Source organism: Hyla sarda, chromosome 5 (genome assembly GCF_029499605.1).
Source record: "Hyla sarda isolate aHylSar1 chromosome 5, aHylSar1.hap1, whole genome shotgun sequence".
Lineage (NCBI taxonomy): Eukaryota > Metazoa > Chordata > Amphibia > Anura > Hylidae > Hyla > Hyla sarda.
The window spans coordinates 204,491,005-204,512,782 of record NC_079193.1 but is presented as its reverse complement, the minus strand read 5'-3'; the positions used below and the strand labels follow the sequence as shown (position 1 = coordinate 204,512,782).

The 21,778-nt window shown below is 43.5% G+C and overlaps 1 protein-coding gene across 1 annotated transcript in view; it reads left to right on the top strand.

The window, feature by feature from the left end:
* The window catches only part of DROSHA (drosha ribonuclease III), a 261,155-nt gene that overhangs the window by 162,127 nt on the left and 77,250 nt on the right, over positions 1–21,778 (top strand). The window contains exon 21 of the mRNA XM_056520973.1: positions 14,006–14,105. Coding sequence (XP_056376948.1) covers positions 14,006–14,105 — 100 coding nt within the window. The remainder of the gene's footprint in view (positions 1–14,005; positions 14,106–21,778) is intronic.

The following is a 21,778-nucleotide window of genomic DNA, read 5'->3' as shown; positions in this document are numbered from 1 at the left end:
AAGGTTAATGTAATGCTCAAGAGGTTTCAAAGCAGATCTCTTACAAAGGCCGATGACTTAAATCATCTATCAACTGGAATTTTTGATGTTTACAACTAGAAAATATAATTTGACACATGTTTCTAATATATTGGGAGTGAAAATACTGTAGCTTGACAGTTTATTTAATAAAGAAAAGGCAAAAACATTTGCCTTTTTGAAGTCCTGCGATTTTTACAGGCTAAAAAGCATAAAAGTATTCAAAATTAGCCTTTTATTGTCACTGAACACCAGGGGTCCTCAAACTACGGCCCGCAGGCCACATGCGGCCCGTGGAGCGCATTTACCCAGCCTGCCGGGTGTTTTTGCCTTAGGACATCCCTGTGTTACAAAAGATGCTTTCGGAACACAAGGATGCCTCTGTGAAGTCCCTGCGGCCCGCGTTTACTTTAAAAATGCAGGGACCGCTGGGAGCAGGCGCACGCAGTGACGTCACTGACGTCCCATGCATGCGCCTATGGCAACCGAGCGCGGAGAAGAAGCAAGGATGCGTGCGCTGGTAGTAGGTAAGTGTTTATCAGTGGCGCGTCCCTTCGGTGTTCTGACCACCGATCCTCCGGTCCTGCTATGGCCAGAGCAGTGGTCGGAACACTGAAATGGGGCAGTACACAGGCATACAGCCTCCAGCCATACTGTATGCCTGTGGGGGAACTGGAGGCTGTATGCCTGTGGGGGAACATACTGCCAACGTAATTTGGGGGACTATACTGCCAGCCTAATGTAGGGGACTATGCTGCACGTAATGTGGGGGAACTATACTGCCAACGTAATGTGGGGGATTATATTGCACCTAATGTGGGGGAACATACTGCACCTAATGTCGGGGACTATACTGCAAACGTAATTAGGGGGACTATACTGCCAGCCTAATGTGGGGGAACTATACTGCCAGCCTAATGTGGGGGAACTATACTGCCAGCCTAATGTGGGGGACTATATTGCACCTAATGTGGGAGAACTATACTGCCAGCCTAATGTGGGGGATTATATTGCACCTAATGTGGGGGGACTATATTGCACCTAATATGGGGGGACTATACTGCACCTAATGTGGGGGAACTATACTGCCAACGTAATGTGGGGGACTATATTGCACCTAATGTGGGGGAACATACTGCCAGCCTAATGTGGGGGACTATACTGCACCTAATGTGGAGGAACTATACTGCACCTAATGTGGGGGAACTATACTGTACCTAATGTGGGGGACTATATTGCACCTACTGTGGGGGAACATACTGCCCACGTAATGTGGGGGACTATATTGCACCTAATGTGGGGGAACTATACTGCCAGCCTAATGGGGGGGACTATATTGCACCTAATGTGGGGGAACTATACTGCCAGCCTAATGTGGGGGACTGTATTGCACCTAATGTGGGGGAACATACTGCACCTAATGTGGGGGAACTACAACCTAATGTGGGTGAACTATACTGCACCTAATGTGGGGGGGAACTACTACCTAATGTGGGGGAACTATACTGCCAACCTAATGCGGGGGAACTGTACTGCCAACCCTAATGTGGGGGAACTGTACTGCCAACCCTAATGTGGGGGAACTGTACTGCCAACCCTAATGTGGGGGAACTGTACTGCCAACCCTAATGTGGGGGAACTGTACGGGAACTGTACTGCCAACCCTAATGTGGGGGAACTGTATTGCCAACCCTAATGTGGGGGAACTACAACCTAATGTGGGGGGATCTATACTGCCAACCTAATGTGGGGGGAACTGTGCTGTGTACTTAAAGTGGTAGTCCACTAATGAGATATATAAGTGTGCATAGGAATTTATTCATGTTTTGTTATCTATAGTCCGGCCCTCCAACGGTCTGAGGGACCGTGAACTGGCCCCCCGTTTAAAAAGTTTGAGGACCCATGCGGAACACCTAAGAGATAGAGATAGATAGATATATATATATATATATATATATATATATATATATATGCAAATCAAAGAATGTTGCAGTATCTTGTAATTCCTTTTTTTATTGGACTAACAGGATTTTGTAGAGAGAAGCTTTCGGGGTTCCTCCCTTTATTAAGTCCAAAGCAAATCTAAGCTCACAAGCAGAATACACAGGTTACATCTCACTTGTCCTTGCATGTGACCACTAAAGCCAGTCCCAGGAATGGTGTATGGTGATACCAGTATTTTTATAGTGCCTTGTGTGTGTGGATTAGACACGGGGTAAAGTTTTTAGTTGGAGATGACTGAAAGTAGTAAGAGTCACATGAGGAATTATTGACAGTTTTACAGCCTATCAGTAACACTCATACTGTACAATCAGGCTGGCTTCATAGCACCTTCCAAGTACACCTCATAAAGTACTGACATCCAACTCTCCCCTAATATCTCAAAGGCACACTATGTTTTGCAAACATGCAAACAAATCTGAGTTATCCATTAAAATGTGGCCCTATTTCTCTGGCTAGTAGCCCACATCAAGGTTCCTTATTGTCCTACAACTACCTCTACTAAAATCCAAATATATTAGATGTACAGCATACCACATAAAAAGGTCAAGTACAGGATAGTACACCAGTTTCCAACAGGCTACAAACAAGCCACAGTGTTATTTACATGCCTATCATCCATGAGTGGGTAGAAGCTCAGTATTAAGGTGCTAGTTATAGTTACACAGTTAAAGCTTACTTTAAAAAGAATTTAAAGCCCTGCATAGATGGTGAAAAGGTGGATTTTGGGCTGTTGCTGTGGTTATAGAGCTCCTGAGAGTTCCCTCTATGGTGCAGTTATCTCTTATTCCATTTCAGAGAGACCAGAGCTGGGCTGTTTGCCGGCATTACTCAAACACAGACTCCTTTATCTTCTCTGGCTAATGACAGGAGAGAACCTACTCAAAAGCCCTTTCCTCCCTTCCATGACATTATATAGTTCTGAAAAAAAGTGCACTGAATTTAACTCCAGACATTGTGCTGGGTGATAATTTACAATACAGTAACATACAGGGCATGTAGTGGGAGAAGGAGGTTAGTGGGTTTGCATTGGGAGCTAAAAGGAGACAAACAGTAGCACACACAGGATCACATCAATGAATTGGTTACATCACAAAAGCCACCCTGGTCTAAGCAGTAACTTGCTAATAATGAGGATAATTATAGAGGGGTACTACATCCTAGAGGTATCACTGTGTACATTGTAAGAACACAAGTATTTACAAAAGGGACAGCTTCCAACAAATATATAGGCAATAAGAGGGAAGCCTTGAACTACCTTTCAGGAAGATTGTGGACCCTTTGGTAAGCACTGCTAGGCCTAGGTCGGCACTTAGTCCAAGCTTACTTCCCTGCATAATGCTAGCTAAGCCTCGCACCATCCCTACCTCCACCACTACATCTTGTGTTCCGTATTTGGTCTTTCTACTTCTAAAGAAGGACTTTCCCTTAAAATAGGCAGTGGACAGCAGTTTTCAGGAAAGTGAGTCATCTAGTGGCCAAGATTTTAGGTCATGAGTCATTTTTGATTGATTAAATCAAATTAAGTGATTTACAAATACTGTATGTTAGAAATCACATAGGCTATGAAATGTAGAGTATGTACTTGACCTGACAGTGACCATTCACGTGTTTGCTCACAATAATACAGTTTGCCCAACACTTTTTGAAAACACACCACAAAATATTGACTTTCCCTTGTATCAGTGATATGTAATATTACATTTCCCTGATCTTCAATTTACAAAGTGTTGTCTTTGTGTCTGTTCACAATTGCTATGTCATTAAATGTATTGTCTCATATACACATCTAATACTGCAGATCTGATGAGCAGCTTCATTTTACCAGAACAAAGGAAATCCGAGGCACCTGCCTGCAAGGGGTGTTGCTACAATGGCAATAGAGGGTTGTAAGACTACATACACAAGTAAAAGGGTAGATAGTGCTGGTGGATAGCAAGCCCTGACATTTCTGGTACAGCTGTTTACTTGAACTGAGCTGCCTTCCTCAGCTTGAGTCACACATAAAAAAAACTCCACTTTACTTAGGAACATACGCCACAATCCAATGCATTTTATTTATTTTTAATATTATCTTTAGCGTAAAGGGGGAGGCATTCCTCTTCCTGTGAGGCAAATATTAGGCTTAAGTGACTTAAATGGGAACTCTCATTAAAAAAATGTTTGCTATTGCACTCCTTATGGTTTATAAAAAGTATTTCTATGGTACTTTGTTAAAAAAAAAAGGAAGTTTTATTTGTGTTTAAAAAAAAAATCTGCCACTAGGTGTCTCCCTACTTATCCAGAGCACATTTCCCGCCATCTTTTGCACAGACTTTGGACTCCTTCTGGCCTGGCAGAAGTCCAAAATCAAGAAATGCTGAGGGGGGGGGGGGGGTGCAGCCTTAGCCAATCATAGCTCACCTCACACACTGAACTGCTATGGGCTGTGTAGCAGAGTGAGGGAGGAAGTTCTCGCCTGTATGGCTTCAGATGATGTCACAGCCTGCTGGGGAACGCCCCTTCTCAGTCTGCGAATCTGACTGAGACTAAGCAGAAAAACAGAGCAATATCAAGGTGCAAAAAAGGAAAAAATTATAAAAATAAAGGCAGGGGTGGTTTATCATGATGGGGCAGTGAACTGGGAGGATTATAAAATCATGAGAGGTACTCTTTAATACTGCTGGGTGTACATTACAGAAGGGCCACTGTCTTGCTCCCCAGATTACTTTTTACCTTGCATCTGCAGTGGCAGTTCCTGTCTTTGCGGTGTACCAGAGTAATGGTGTCTCAGGTGCAATGATGTATTTTTAGGGACAAGGATAATGCATTTCTATTGTGAAGCAGAAGTAGACGGGCACTAGAAACCGCACATTCTGCTGCCTTACTTCTCACCTCTTGTTCTTTTTCAATGCTTTGTGCCAAGTTGCTTTGCCTAATAACTCAAGCAAATGGCACAGAATCACCATCATTCTTCGAGCCAGCGCAGCTTGAACTGTGCGTGAATAAAATACGTCATACTTTCTTCAGCGATTTGGGATTTTTGTTTGGTCCTCTATCTATTTTGTCTTTTATTTGAGGAATCTGTATTCACATGCCAGGATTCTAAAAGTCAGGTTGTAAAGACAGATTGGACAGGTGTTCCAGGTTCTTTCAAAGTATGCTGTCCTTGCTCATAATAGTACTGTACATTCCAGTGCTCAGAAAGGCCTTTTTCAAAGAAGGATGATGCAACCAAGTCAATAATCAAAAGCTTCATTATAAAACTAAAAGCATATATATATTTTTCTTTGTTGAATGTTCAACTATTTGTCCCTAGGCTCAAATACATTTTTATATAGGTATCAGTCTTCTGCATGTGGGCTACAGTTCTTTTATTTTTCAGCAATAAATTTAAGTGGTAATTTTCCAGTTGTGAAGCGAGAGATTTTCAGTTGTGATATTTAGAGGTTCAAGGGCAAATTATTGTTAGCGCACACACCTGGTAGGGGCATCTGTCACATGGGGTGAAGGGTGTATCAAGGTCTCCTGTTTCCTTGATCACATATTAATATGGAAAGACTGGTAAACTATCTACAGAAAGAAGTAGATGTGGTTGAAATTCTAAGCTTGTCACAAGCTTGTCGAAAGAGCCAGTCACTACTTCCCTACTTCTGGTCATTTGTATGTCTGGAGATCACTAGATGAAGCCTTTTGTGTATATTGCCTTTAACCCTTTGTAAAGCAAAGCAGGTGTTCCTGTATTTTTTGGGGTGCAAGATCATGACACACCTAATGTCAGATTGTCCTACTCACAGTAAAAGACCTAAAGTACCTAGATATAATAAGTGGCCAGCTTCATCCCATTGTCTAGAGTCTTTTTTTCCAGATGGTAATGCAATCCTGGGGCAATCCTCAACGTTGGCAAAAGTAGACCATAGGGATTGTAATAAATAAATAAAAACCATCTCAGCTGATGCCATCTTTGATTCATAAGCCCCAGTTATTTATTTTATTTTGTTTTTATATTTACTTTTATTTTTTAATTCTATTGTATAATGTGCTAATGTAAGGAAACAAAAAACCAGATGGAGACCATTGTGCAGTGCAACTCATACCTTTATTAAAATAAAGAAAATAAAAATAACAAGGGGCTTGTTCAAGGGTCAGGAGCCAAAGCTGGTATTCAGCAATAGCAGAAGTCCAGATACTGACCAATGTGGATGTAGGACAGACTCATACGTAGATAAGCACCTGGAGATCAGAGGCTACACAAAGGTAGAGGCAAACTGAACTGTTAAATAGCCAGGGCTCAACAGGGAAATGGCTGGTTGTTTAGCAAGGATCCAGTTAAACGAGAAGCTGCTGGTTAGTATCAGCTCAGGTGTTGCTGTCTTCTGAGAAGCAAGTAGTGGGGGCAGAGGATGGGTAAGAGCTCTGACAGATAATTCAAATGTGTGGACCAACTCAGTAATTTTCAGCTGTCTATAAGTGTACAAATAGTGAGAGGTATTATGAAGTAAGTCTGCAACATGAGCAGAGTTATATGGGAAAAATAAATTATTCTGAAACTTTTCGCACAAAACTATATATCCATCTGCTCAGTTCCTCCTGTTCTATAACATGCTGTCTGTAGATTGGACTGCATTATTAACAAGACAGGTTCATTTTAATCACTTTATCTTCCTGAATGTTTCCAATAATTGTCAGTGTTTTTTCTAATGTAACACTAGAATTGAGGTATCTCTTAGATTCTGCTTTAATGGTTTTGTTAGCATTTTTACCTACGTTATGGAAATACAACTCTGCTATATGTTACAGTTTCAAGAGGATTAAATTGTTATGCCGAGCGCTCCGGGTCCCCGCTCCTCCCCGGAGCGCTCGCTTCACTCCCTCCGCTGCAGCGCTCCGGTCACGTCCTCTGACCCGGGGCGCTGCGATCCTGCTGCCAGCCGGGATGCGATTCGCGATGCGGGTAGCGCCCGCTCGCGATGCGCACCCCGGCTCCCCTACCTGACTCGCTCCCCGTCTGTTCTGTCCCGGCGCGCGCGGCCCCGCTCCCTAGGGCGCGCGCGCGCCGGGTCTCTGCGATTTAAAGGGCCACTGCGCCGCTGATTGGCGCAGTGGTTCCAATTAGGGTTTTCACCTGTGCACTTCCCTATATTACCTCACTTCCCTTGCACTCCCTTGCCGGATCTTGTTGCCTTAGTGCCAGTGAAAGCGTTCCTTGTGTGTTCCTTGCCTGTGTTTCCAGACCTTCTGCCGTTGCCCCTGACTACGATCCTTGCTGCCTGCCCCGACCTTCTGCTACGTCCGACCTTGCTTCTGCCTACTCCCTTGTACCGCGCCTATCTTCAGCAGCCAGAGAGGTGAGCCGTTGCTAGTGGATACGACCTGGTCACTACCGCCGCAGCAAGACCATCCCGCTTTGCGGCGGGCTCTGGTGAAAACCAGTAGTGGCTTAGAACCGGTCCACTAGCACGGTCCACGCCAATCCCTCTCTGGCACAGAGGGTCCACTACCTGCCAGCCGGCATCGTGACAGTAGATCCGGCCATGGATCCCGCTGAAGTTCCTCTGCCAGTTGTCGCTGACCTCACCACGGTGGTCGCCCAGCAGTCACAACAGATAGCGCAACAAGGCCAACAGCTGTCTCAACTGACCGTTATGCTACAACAGTTGCTACCACAGCTTCAGCAGTCATCTCCTCCGCCAGCTCCTGCACCTCCTCCGCAGCGAGTGGCCGCTCCTGGGATACGCTTATCCTTGCCGGATAAATTTGATGGGGACTCTAAGTTTTGCCGTGGCTTTCTTTCCCAATGTTCCCTGCATCTGGAGATGATGTCGGACCTGTTTCCCACTGAAAGGTCTAAGGTGGCTTTCGTAGTCAGTCTTCTGTCCGGAAAAGCCCTGTCATGGGCCACACCGCTCTGGGACCGCAATGACCCCGTCACTGCCTCTGTACACTCCTTCTTCTCGGAAATCCGAAGTGTCTTTGAGGAACCTGCCCGAGCCTCTTCTGCTGAGACTGCCCTGTTGAACCTGGTCCAGGGTAATTCTTCCGTTGGCGAGTATGCCGTACAATTCCGTACACTTGCTTCAGAATTGTCCTGGAATAATGAGGCCCTCTGCGCGACCTTCAAAAAAGGCCTATCCAGCAACATTAAAGATGTTCTGGCCGCACGAGAAATTCCTGCTAATCTACATGAACTTATTCACCTAGCCACTCGCATTGACATGCGTTTTTCTGAAAGGCGTCAGGAACTCCGCCAAGATATGGACTCTGTTCGCACGAGGCGTTTCGTCTCCTCGGCTCCTCTCTCCTCTGGTCCCCTGCAATCTGTTCCTGTGCCTCCCGCCGTGGAGGCTATGCAGGTCGACCGGTCTCGCCTGACACCTCAAGAGAGGACACGACGCCGTATGGAGAACCTCTGCCTGTACTGTGCTAGTACCGAACACTTCCTGAGGGATTGTCCTATCCGTCCTCCCCGCCTGGAAAGACATACGCTGACTCCGCACAAAGGTGAGACAGTCCTTGATGTCTACTCTGCTTCTCCACGTCTTACTGTGCCTGTGCGGATGTCTGCCTCTGCCTTCTCCTTCTCTACAGTGGCCTTCTTGGACTCTGGATCTGCAGGAAATTTTATTTTGGCCTCTCTCGTCAACAGGTTCAACATCCCAGTGACCAGTCTCGCCAGACCCCTCTACATCAATTGTGTAAATAATGAAAGATTGGACTGTACCATACGTTTCCGCACGGAGCCCCTTCTTATGAGCATCGGATCTCATCATGAGAGGATTGAACTTTTGGTCCTCCCCAATTGCACCTCGGAGATTCTCCTTGGACTTCCCTGGCTTCAACTTCATTCCCCAACCCTGGATTGGTCCACTGGGGAGATCAAGAGTTGGGGGTCCTCTTGTTCCAAGAACTGTCTAAAACCGGTTCCCAGTAACCCTTGCCGTAACTCTGTGGTTCCTCCAGTAACCGGTCTCCCTAAGGCCTATATGGACTTCGCGGATGTTTTCTGCAAAAAACAAGCTGAGACTCTACCTCCTCACAGGCCTTATGATTGCCCTATCGACCTCCTCCCGGGTACTACTCCACCCCGGGGCAGAATTTATCCTCTCTCTGCCCCAGAGACTCTTGCCATGTCCGAATACGTCCAGGAGAATCTAAAAAAGGGCTTTATCCGTAAATCCTCCTCTCCTGCCGGAGCCGGATTTTTCTTTGTGTCCAAAAAAGATGGCTCCCTACGTCCTTGCATTGACTACCGCGGTCTTAATAAAATCACGGTTAAGAACCGCTACCCCTTACCCCTCATCTCTGAACTCTTTGATCGCCTCCAAGGTGCCCACATCTTCACTAAATTGGACTTAAGAGGCGCCTATAACCTCATCCGCATCAGAGAGGGGGACGAGTGGAAAACGGCATTTAACACCAGAGATGGACACTTTGAGTATCTGGTCATGCCCTTTGGACTGTGCAATGCCCCTGCCGTCTTCCAAGACTTTGTCAATGAAATTTTTCGTGATCTGTTATACTCCTGTGTTGTGGTATATCTGGACGATATCCTAATTTTTTCTGCCAATCTAGAAGAACACCGCCAGCATGTCCGTATGGTTCTTCAGAGACTTCGTGACAACCAACTCTATGCCAAAATTGAGAAATGTCTGTTTGAATGCCAATCTCTTCCTTTTCTAGGATATTTGGTCTCTGGCCAGGGACTACAGATGGATCCAGACAAACTCTCTGCCGTCTTAAATTGGCCACGCCCCTCCGGACTCCGTGCTATCCAACGCTTTTTGGGGTTCGCCAATTATTACAGGCAATTTATTCCACATTTTTCTACCATTGTGGCTCCTATCGTGGCTTTAACCAAGAAAAATGCTGATCCCAAGTCCTGGCCTCCTCAAGCAGAAGACTCCTTTAAACGACTCAAGTCTGCCTTTTCTTCGGCTCCCGTGCTCTCCAGACCTGACCCTTCCAAACCCTTCCTATTGGAGGTTGATGCCTCCTCAGTAGGAGCTGGAGCTGTTCTTCTACAAAAAAATCCTTCCGGGCATGCTGTCACTTGTGGTTTTTTCTCTAGGACCTTCTCTCCAGCGGAGAGGAACTACTCCATCGGGGATCGAGAGCTTCTAGCCATTAAATTAGCACTTGAGGAATGGAGGCATCTGCTGGAGGGATCAAGATTTCCTGTTATTATCTACACCGACCACAAGAACCTCTCCTACCTCCAGTCGGCCCAACGGCTGAATCCTCGCCAGGCCCGGTGGTCTCTGTTCTTTGCCCGATTTAATTTTGAGATTCACTTTCGTCCTGCCGATAAGAACATTAGGGCCGATGCTCTCTCTCGTTCCTCGGATGCCTCAGAAGTTGATCTCCCTCCGCAACACATCATTCCACCTGACTGCCTGATCTCCACTTCTCCTGCCTCCATCAGGCAGACTCCTCCAGGAAAGACCTTTGTTTCTCCACGCCAACGCCTCGGAATCCTCAAATGGGGTCACTCCTCCCATCTCGCAGGTCATGCGGGCATCAAGAAATCTGTGCAACTCATCTCCCGCTTCTATTGGTGGCCGACTCTGGAGACGGATGTTGGGGACTTTGTGCGAGCCTGCACTATCTGTGCCCGGGATAAGACTCCTCGCCAGAAGCCCGCTGGTTTTCTTCATCCTCTGCCTGTCCCCGAACAGCCTTGGTCTCTGATTGGTATGGATTTTATTACTGATTTACCCCCTTCCCGTGGCAACACCGTTATTTGGGTGGTCGTTGATCGATTCTCCAAAATGGCACATTTCATCCCTCTTCCTGGTCTTCCTTCTGCGCCTCAGTTGGCTAAACAATTTTTTGTACACATTTTTCGTCTTCACGGGTTGCCTACGCAGATTGTCTCGGATAGAGGGGTCCAATTCGTGTCTAAATTCTGGAGGGCTCTCTGTAAACAACTCAAGATTAAATTAAATTTTTCCTCTGCATATCATCCCCAGTCCAATGGACAAGTAGAAAGAATTAACCAGATCCTGGGTGATTATTTGCGACATTTTGTTTCCTCCCGCCAGGATGACTGGGCAGATCTCCTTCCATGGGCCGAATTTTCGTATAACTTCAGGGTCTCTGAATCTTCCTCCAAATCCCCATTTTTCGTGGTGTACGGCCGTCACCCTCTTCCCCCCCTCCCTACCCCCTTGCCCTCTGGTCTGCCCGCTGTGGATGAAATTTCTCGTGACCTTTCCATTATATGGAGAGAGACCCAAAATTCTCTCTTACAGGCTTCTTCACGCATGAAGAGGTTCGCGGATAAGAAAAGAAGAGCTCCCCCCGTTTTTTCCCCTGGAGACAAGGTATGGCTCTCCGCTAAATATGTCCGCTTCCGTGTCCCTAGCTACAAGTTGGGACCACGCTATCTTGGTCCTTTCAAAATTTTGTGTCAAATTAATCCTGTCTCTTATAAACTTCTTCTTCCTCCTTCTCTTCGTATCCCTAATGCCTTTCACGTCTCTCTTCTCAAACCACTCATCCTCAACCGTTTTTCTCCCAAATCTGTTCCTCCCACTCCTGTTTCCGGCTCCTCGGACGTCTTCTCGGTCAAGGAAATTTTGGCTGCCAAAAAGGTCAGAGGGAAAAATTTTTTTTTAGTAGACTGGGAGGGTTGTGGTCCTGAAGAGAGATCCTGGGAACCTGAGGACAACATCCTTGACAAAAGTCTGCTCCTCAGGTTCTCAGGCTCCAAGAAGAGGGGGAGACCCAAGGGGGGGGGTACTGTTATGCCGAGCGCTCCGGGTCCCCGCTCCTCCCCGGAGCGCTCGCTTCACTCCCTCCGCTGCAGCGCTCCGGTCACGTCCTCTGACCCGGGGCGCTGCGATCCTGCTGCCAGCCGGGATGCGATTCGCGATGCGGGTAGCGCCCGCTCGCGATGCGCACCCCGGCTCCCCTACCTGACTCGCTCCCCGTCTGTTCTGTCCCGGCGCGCGCGGCCCCGCTCCCTAGGGCGCGCGCGCGCCGGGTCTCTGCGATTTAAAGGGCCACTGCGCCGCTGATTGGCGCAGTGGTTCCAATTAGGGTTTTCACCTGTGCACTTCCCTATATTACCTCACTTCCCTTGCACTCCCTTGCCGGATCTTGTTGCCTTAGTGCCAGTGAAAGCGTTCCTTGTGTGTTCCTTGCCTGTGTTTCCAGACCTTCTGCCGTTGCCCCTGACTACGATCCTTGCTGCCTGCCCCGACCTTCTGCTACGTCCGACCTTGCTTCTGCCTACTCCCTTGTACCGCGCCTATCTTCAGCAGCCAGAGAGGTGAGCCGTTGCTAGTGGATACGACCTGGTCACTACCGCCGCAGCAAGACCATCCCGCTTTGCGGCGGGCTCTGGTGAAAACCAGTAGTGGCTTAGAACCGGTCCACTAGCACGGTCCACGCCAATCCCTCTCTGGCACAGAGGGTCCACTACCTGCCAGCCGGCATCGTGACATAAATGCTTAATGTGTCGACTAGAAACTACATAGTCCTATTGACCCACTGGATTTTTCCTTGAAGATTTATTTGGTTTAGCATCAGTCAAGATTAGTTCATCTATAACACATGAATACGAGTAAATGTTATAAATAATTTGCTCTGAGATTAAGACGCATTGGCTTACATTTATTCATCGAACATGCATTTGAAAGAATCCACAAGTTTCTTGCTTAAAGTATTAGTCATTTCTGCATTTATATACACCTCATAGAGTGATGGCATAGCACTAGGATAAGCCATCACTTTATGATCAGTTGGGGACCCAACCTCTTAGAAACCCACCCATAGTGAAAATGAAGGGCACACAATCCTAATGTACTGTAGTACTACACTTTCATTATTGTTTTTTGTCTGCCAAGTAGCCCTGTAGTCAACCAGCTGGGCATGAAATTGCAGCACAGCTCCATCCAAGTGAATTGTCTATCAGTCATGCTTTTGCCGTCAAACAAAACATTGTCCCAACTGCTGTCATGATGATCTGAGGAGTCATCACATATGACAGTCGGTCACAGTCAGATCTGACAGAGAGCCACTAACAGCTAAGAGATATGTGCAGGAGATCCTGTGACCACGTGTGCTGCCTTAGAATTGCAACACTTCTTTGGCCTGCCCAGTCACCAGATTGATCTCCAATCGAGTATTTATGCGACCAGCTGGGACACCAACTTTGGCAACCTACGAGTACGCAGGATCTTCAAGCCCAGCAGCTACATAATTGGGCAATTATGCTGCAAGATGCCATACAGAATCCATAGTTTCCATGTCCAACTGTATAACATCTTGTATTCAGGTTAGAGGCAGCCCAACAGGGTATTGGAGGCTCATTTCAATTGCATAGTCTTTATCCTTTCCTTCTAGTATTGCAAAATAAAAAAAAAAAAAAAAAAAAAAATATATATATATATATATATACCGTATATATATATATATATATATATATATATATATATATATATATATATATATATATTCTCTCTAATATTGTATCACTTATATAGATATGATTTTACTATTTTAATCACTTAGGAATATCATTGCTGAAATTGGTTGTTATGGGAAAATCAGACCGTTTCGGATCAGGGTAGATTGATACATTTTTTATTTGATTCCAATCTATTTTCCTTCCAGGAGCATTATTTTTTTGTCAATAAGTGTATATGTAAATATTAATCAAAATTCACAGAGTGAGTTTCACAAGCTGTGAAGCTATTAGAAGAAAATCTTACAAAGAAAAGCTTTTGACACTGTTGAGGTTTTATGCTTTGGCTGTATCGTATTGATCTGCCTTTCACTCTCCCGACAACTGGATGCAATCTGTGTGTGTTTAAGTACAGCACAATTGAAATGATGGATTAATAATGAATAATATCTTGCTGCAATCTGTGGATTTTTCATGACACATATGAATAATAATTCCTATTGATCCCAAGCGCAAAGCAATTTGATAATTACATAATGATTTTTTTTCATTCCTTTGTGCTAGTTTTGATATTTCTTCATTTTGTTTTTGTTACAGTGTCCATCTGTATTTTCTGTTTCCCAATCTAGAAGAAGGAGGGTTAGCTACGTACAGGACCGCTATTGTTCAAAATCAGCATCTTGCTATGTTGGCTAAGGTAAGGAAAGCTTAAGGCTATGTTCTTAGTGTAAAATTAGCCATGTGTAAATTTTACAAAAATAACGGCTTTACGGTTATTTTGCTTGTGATTTGTGAACGTTTATAAAGTAGCCATCAATACATTTAAAAAAAACTACTGTAATTCCAAACAGCTGTTAAATAATAAGCATGTTTACTATATGTGGCCATAAGTAAGACATAAGGGCCAGAAAAAAAAAAAAACTGCAAATAGTCATCTTTGCTTGCTTAGAAATACAGCCAAAAATACAGTGTGTGAACATACCCTAATATATGTCTTAACCTCTTAAAGGGGTACTCCATTGGAAAACTTTTTTTTTAAAATCATATGCAAAATAAAGTAAGGATAAGATTTCTAGCTGCTGAATACTACAGAGGAAATCATTTTCTTTTTGGAACACAGTGCTCTCTGCTAACACCTCTGTCCATTTTAGGAACTGTCCAGAGCAGCATATGTTTTCTATGGGGCTTTTCTCCTACTCTGGACTGTTATTAAAATGGACAGAGAAGTCGGCAAAGAGCACTGTGGTCATGATGTCAGCAGAGAGCTCTGTGTTCCAAAAAGAAAAGAATTTCCTCTTTAGTATTCAGCAGCTAATAAGTACTGGAAGGATTAAGTTTTTTAAAATAGAAGTAATTTAAAAATCTGTTGAACTTTCTGGCGCAGTTAAATAAATTTTTTTGATTTTTTTAGGTTAAAAAAACGTTTTCCATCGGAGTACCCCTTTAAGGACACAGGACGTACCTGTATGCCCTGCGCCCGGTCCGGTATATAACGCATTTCACCCCGGGTCGGTCCTGGCTAATGACAGCCAGGACCCTGGGCTAATAGCGTGCGGCACGGATCATTGTGCCCTACGCTATTAACCCTTTAGATGCGGCGTTCAAAGTTGATCGCCACGTCTAAAATGAAAGTAAAAGCTTCCCGACAGCTCAGTCGGGCTGATCGGGACCATCACAGTGAAATCGCGATGTCCCGATCAGCTAGAACGCGAGCGGAGATCCCCTTGCCTCCGTCGCGTCCGATCAGCCATTGATTGCTCCAAGCCTGAAATCCAGGCTTGAGCAATCGACCACCGAAAACACTGATCTTTGCCATGTCAATGCACAGCAATTATCTGTGTATGAGATCGGTATGTGCAGTGAAATAGCCACTTGGGGTCTATAAGTGTGAAAAAATAAGTGTGAAAAAAAAAGTTAATAAAGATCATTTACCCCTTCCCTAATAAAAGTAAGAATCACCCCCCTTTTCCCATTAAAAAAAAAAAAAAAAACTGTGTAAATAAAAATATGTGGTATCGCCGCGTGCAGAAATGTCCGGACTATAAAAATATATTGTTAATTAAATCGGTCAATGGCGTACACGCAAAAAAATCCCAAAGTCCAAAATAGCATATTTTTGGTCACTTTTTACATCATGAAAAAAAGCGATCAAAAAGTCCGATCAATATAAAAATGGCACCAATAAAAACTTCAGATCACGGCGCAAAAAATTTGATTTTTTTTTTCCAATTTAGTTGTGCATACAAAACAATGTCTTAATATACTTATACTCCTAATATACCTTTGTAAAAAAAAAAATAATAATAATAATAATGCACGCTTTTGCTTTGCGATCAGGCTGTTAGTCCTTGTTGACCGTCTGGATGTGGATGTCTTCAGCAGCAACTATTAGGTTCCTGCTGACACAAGCAAGTTAAAGCAATGAGTGATTATTGGCTGACCTCTTCTCTCTGCATGGCCTCTGCTCCGAGTCAATATAGAGCACACTGGGGGAGCAGAAGAGGCGCCAAATTTATCACAACGGTGCACACTGTGATTGATTTGGTGCAGCTTGATAAATATGGTGGATTCCGTTTTTTAGAATACTTACACAACCTCTTGGGTGGCTTCCTTCTGCCCAATGTTTTGTGTCCAATTTATGACACCCCCTATTAATAAATCTAGCACATTTCAGGAATCCTCTGTCAGTCCCCTATTTTCTAGACCCTTTTCAAAACTGTCTCGTAGGTGCAAAAAAATGTTTAAAACTCATTGAAAATCTATGCCCTGTTTCTGGATGCAAACTAAGCCAAAATTCTGTCTCCAGATGTTGGCACAGAACTACAGGCTTTACTCAGAATGACTGCCTCTAAGCAAGGGATACAATAGGGCCTGCTTTAAGTTATAAGAGCATTAGAGGTCACACATTTCAGTGCCTGTAATGCCCGTATTTTCTGCTTTTGGTCCTGTTCAAACATAAGGGTTGTGTCTGAACAGTTTCTGTTAGTTCTTGATGGGTTGGGACGAGTTAACCTTCCAGACTTCAGCACTGGGAGGATATTTAAGGCTAAGAAAAAAAAAAAACGTAAAGAAAAACGCCAATTCTGCCGCATGGCGTTTTTTCAGTTTGTCGTTTTTTTTATCCTTTTGGCATTTTTTCACTTTTTTTTTTTTAAATTTATTTATTTATTTTTTTATTTTTTTGCATTTTTCAGCTCCTTGGCGGTTTTGCAAAATCGCAGCATGTTGACCCACTGGCATTTTTTCCCTGAAATCGTGGTGTTTTTCTCCCATAGAAGTCTATGGGAGTAAAAAAAAAACGCAGAGAAAAACGCCATGTGGGTTTTAACTTTTGGCGTTTTCTCAGGCGTTTTTTATTCTCTTTTGGACTTTAGCGATCCAAAAAAGTGATGGAGATACAGTAGTTATGGAAAAAATTGTATCTAACGAAATTTATCTTTTTTATAACAAAATTTTTATTGATTTCTAAACAGGGATCAATTTATGTGTGCGGGCAGAGAACTAAAAATGTAGCCGACAATAACAAAAATATAGTGTGTGTGTTTCACTTTTTATTCTTTATTTTTTAGGTGGTACTATTACTCCCAGCATGGAACACACACTGTTCCATGATGGGAGTAGTAGTACCTGTACTAATTAACAGATCGCCCCAGGTCTGTTGCGATCCTTCTGTATAATTTATAGATGCGGCCGGCCGCTCTTCTATGGTCCCCTGCACTGCTGTATGTCCCGCAGAGTCCCCTGCACTTCATATGTCCCGCAGAGAGCTGTGATTGGCCAGATGGTTCCAGCCAATCACAAATCTCTGTGGGAAATATGAATAGGTGTGTATATATACGTCAGTGCAAGGGACCATAGAGGAGTGGCCAGCCGCATCTATACATTACACTGGAGGATCACAGCAGGTGTCAGAAGTGACATCTGCTGTGATCTTTCCTTAACTGCAGGTACTACAGCTCCCAACATGGAACAGTGTGCTCCATGATGGGAGTAGTAGTACCTGCAGTTAAGGAAAGATCATAGCTGGTGTCGCTCCTGACATCCGCTGTGATCGTCCTTTCTATTGCAGAGATGTGGAGCGGCTCTATACAGCGCTCGTATCTCTGCACTATACTCCAGCCAGTGATGTGAATAGAACATCACTCATTCATATTTCCCGCTGAGAGAGGTGATTGACTACAACCAAAAGGCCAATCCCCACTCTGGGCGGAAAATATGAATGAGTGATGTTCTATTCACATCACTGGCCGAAGTACAGAGCAGAGTTGCGAGCGCTGTATAGAGCTGCTCCGCATCTCTGCTATATTATGGACGATCGCATTGGGCGATATGTCTATTAGTACAGGTACTACTACTCCCATCATGGAACAGTGTGCTCCATGCTGGGAGTAGTACTACCTAAAAAAATTCAAAAAAGAGAAAAAAAAAAAAAGGGAAACCCACACGCTTTATTAAAATTTTATAAAAATTGTTTTAAAACATATATAAATTTCGTTGAATAAATTTTTTTCCTAACACTACTGCATCCTTTTTTTTTTTTTTTTGTACCAAACAAAATTTTGGGTACCAAAAAAAAACGCCAAGGTGGCCAAAAATGCAATTTCCTCACAAATGAAAAAACGCCAGATGCAGGAAATTGCACTGGCGTTTTTTTCTTGTGTTTTTTTTTTTCAAACCAAAAAGCGCAGGACAAAAAACCAAGTAGAAACTTAGCCTAAGGCCTCTTCAGGTGCTGTTCTTTGCTGGTTATTAGACCTTTACTCTGACCATGTCTTTTATTATGCACCTTATTTTTGTCTTTTTGAGCACGTCCTGAGTTTTAACCATGGTTATCTGTCCTGTTTGATATATCTGGATTTTCGATTTCCTTGTTTTTAGTATCTTTGTTGGGTTTTTAGTATTTTTGCATTGTCCGTTCTGCATATGCTTTGTGTTTCCTTAGTTCATATTCACACTGGCCCAGATTTATCAAACAGTGTGAGAGAAAAAATAGTGATTTTCCCATAGCAACCAATCACAGCTCAGCTTTGACTTCACCAGAGCTTTTTAGCTGAGCTGTGAATTGTTGCTGTGGAAAAATCACTCCACTTTTTCTCTCACACAGTTTAATAAATCTGGGCCACTGTGCATTTTTTCAGTCCTGTTTTGACCTTGTTTATCCTGGATCTCCTAGGATAGAATCCCTAAGCCTTTTGCTATCAGTCTATCTAGGAGTGAGTTAGTCTTGTGTTTGTTACTGGTTTTGCTTGTATTTAGGATTTCGGTTTCCTCCTAGGCTAGTATCCTAATCACTTGGTCCATTGTGAACAGTGCTCTTGATTTCCTGACCCATTTAGTGTTCTGACATTCAGTTAACCTGTTCATCCCCTGCATCTCCTGGTTTTGTCTTCTGTATATTTATCCTCTTATCTAGTCTTGTTCATATTATATCTGCCGTTAAACTTGATGCCGGTTTCTGAACTGTATGCTATATCCTGCCTTGGTTGTGTCTATATATCTGTTTGTTTATTGTATTCCCATTATGTTCCTGACTTGTTCCCCGACTTTGTACAGTTTTGTTGACTTCGACGCCCATGCATTTTAGTGCAAGGAAGGGACAGGCTCCAGATTGTTGATCCGTCGTTTAGGGCGGATGGGTAAGTAGGCAGGGAGAGTGGTTCTTAGGGACAGCTTAGGGCTCAATACTCCCTGCCACCCCTGGTTCATGACAGTGCCATCTTAAAGCTAAAGAACAATAGACTAGTTCTCTTAACCCCTTGCCACAAATGGACATTCATTAACGTCCATTTGCAGCTCCCGAGGTATGACGCACGCTCAGCAGGTGAGCGTGCATCATACCCGGTGGGTCCCGGTTGCTATAAGTAACCAGGACCCATGGCTAGTGTCGGACATAGCCGATCAGGCTGAAACAAAAGTAAACCTTGCCGGTTAGCTCAGTGGTGCTGTTTGGGACCGCCACTGTGAACAGCTTGCAGGACGCGAGAAGGATCCTTATCTACCTCCTCGCTGTCCGATCGCCGAATGACTGCTCTGTGCCTGAGATCCAGGCAGGAGCAGTCAAGCGGCAGAAACACTGATCAATGTTATGATATGGCATAGCACTGATCAGTGTAAAAGATTAGTGTAATGCAAGTTATAGTCCCCTATGGGGGCGATAACATTGCAAAAAAAAGTGTAAAAAAAAAAAAAACATTTATGTGTTTGATCTCCTTCCCTAATAAAAGTTTGAATCACCCCCCTTTTCCCATAAAAAAAAAACTGTTTGTATAAAAATAAACATATGTGGTATCGACGCGTGCGTAAATGTCCGAACTATCAAAATATATTGTTAATTAAACCGCACGGCCAATGGTGTACATGTAAAAAAAAAACAGTCTGATCAAAACAAAATGTTACCATGCAAAAAATGAGCCCTCATACCGCCCCTTATACGGAAAAATAAAAAAGTTATAGGGGTCAGAAGGGGACATTTTTCAACGTATTTTAATTTTAGTGCATGTAGTTATAATTTTTTTTTTGTAGTAAAATAAAATCAAACCTATATGAATAGGGTATCCTTGCGACCGTATGGACCTACTGAATAAATATAAGGTTCCATTTTTACTTAAAACTGCACTGCGTAGAAACGGAAGCCGCTAAAAATTACAAAATGGCTTTTTTTTTTTTCATTTATTAATTTTTTCTTCAATTTTGCCCCAAAATAATTTTTATTCAGGTTTAGCTATAGATTTTGTAGTGAAATTATTAATGGTATTACAAAGTAAAATTGTTGGCGCAAATAACAAGCTTTGAAAGTGGTATGATTTTTTAGAAAGTGAGGAGGTAAAAACAAAAGTGCAAAAATGAAAATTCACCAAAGAGGGAAGGGGTTAAAGGGGTACTTCAGAACTTATCTACTATCCACAGTACCCCCCAACTATCTCTAGAATGGGGCCCCGTCTGTCCCTGTGCATCAGCTGTCTGACCCATACCCACCACAATCATTGGATATAAGATAAGTTTTAAAGTATTGGAGTACCCCTTTAAGTCACAGAACTCTGAAGTAATGTAAGGAATACACACCATTGAATCAAATCAAATAGTAGACATGGGCAGATGCTAACCCACAGATATTTTGGTAATGAGCGGAAGAGTGTCCTTTCCTTTGTTCTCAAAGAGACCACCTTCTGCAGGTACCACTAATGTACTGAGAAATAGGACATCTTCATATAGCTCTTTCTTATTGGGGGAGATTCATCAAAGTCTGTGAGAAGTAAACGTGGATTAGTTGCTTATAACAACCAATTGGATTGCTTCTTTTATTTTTTAGAGGCCTTTTTAAAAATTAAAGAAGCACAGGTTTTGATAGATCTTCATTGGCTCCCCTCCTTCTTTGTATTTAAAACAGTGGAAAAAGTTTGCCCAGTTGTGTGGAGAATCTCCTCCAGACCCTCTTCATCTAAATATTCATAAACTTTTAGGTTTACTTAAAGACTGCTCTCGTAATACCTTAAAAGTCCAGGGAGCTGCCTTGGGTCGTTTCTTTTTATTCTTTTAACTTCTTACCAAAAGTGGATTAAAAAGTTCAATCAAGCAGGGGAATGAAACATGAAGACTAAAATATCTATCCTAACACTGTATTGGGTTCTGAAGTTTTATTTAGGCTAAACTAAGATATCTTTTGGGCCCTTAGAAGTTTTTGCAATTATAAACTTAAAGAAACTTGCTGTTAGATTTGTCCCATACTTCTGGGTGATAGAATCCTTCTTAAATGATATCCGCCTTTACTTCAAAAAGTCATTACAGACTTCTAGGCCATAATTTTGATGACTTTCTGTAATATGCCTACAATGGCAAAGAACTGACTTTTCATACTCTTACTGTACAAAGACCATAATCCACTATCTAGAAGTCATGAGCGCATGGAAAAAGACTCAAAATAGGCAGCGTACCCTCCCTTGGACTACTTATCCGGGATGACCAATACCAGTTTCATCATTTAAATGGAAAAATTACAGCTGCCAATAATTTAAGGTCTCTGATCGGCACCCCTGCAGCATTACCGCAGTGTACTGACCAGTTAAAATGACAGTAAAGACCTTCTGAAGGCCTCTGGGTAAAGGGACAATATGCTGAAAAATCTAGTGTCTAATATCAAATTCCATTAAAGGATAATTATCACGAAAAAAAGAAAACGTAATAAGTTTTAGATTGTGGGGGGGTTCGAGCTCTGGGACCCCCTGCAATCTCATATTTAGAGCCCCGGCTCTCCTATACAGCAGGACGTCTCGACCCCTGCCCAAAGCAGGGGCTGCCACGCCCCCTCCATATAGCTCTATGGGAAAGCCATTCATCAATCTTCGGCTCTCCCATAGAGCTATATGGAGGGGG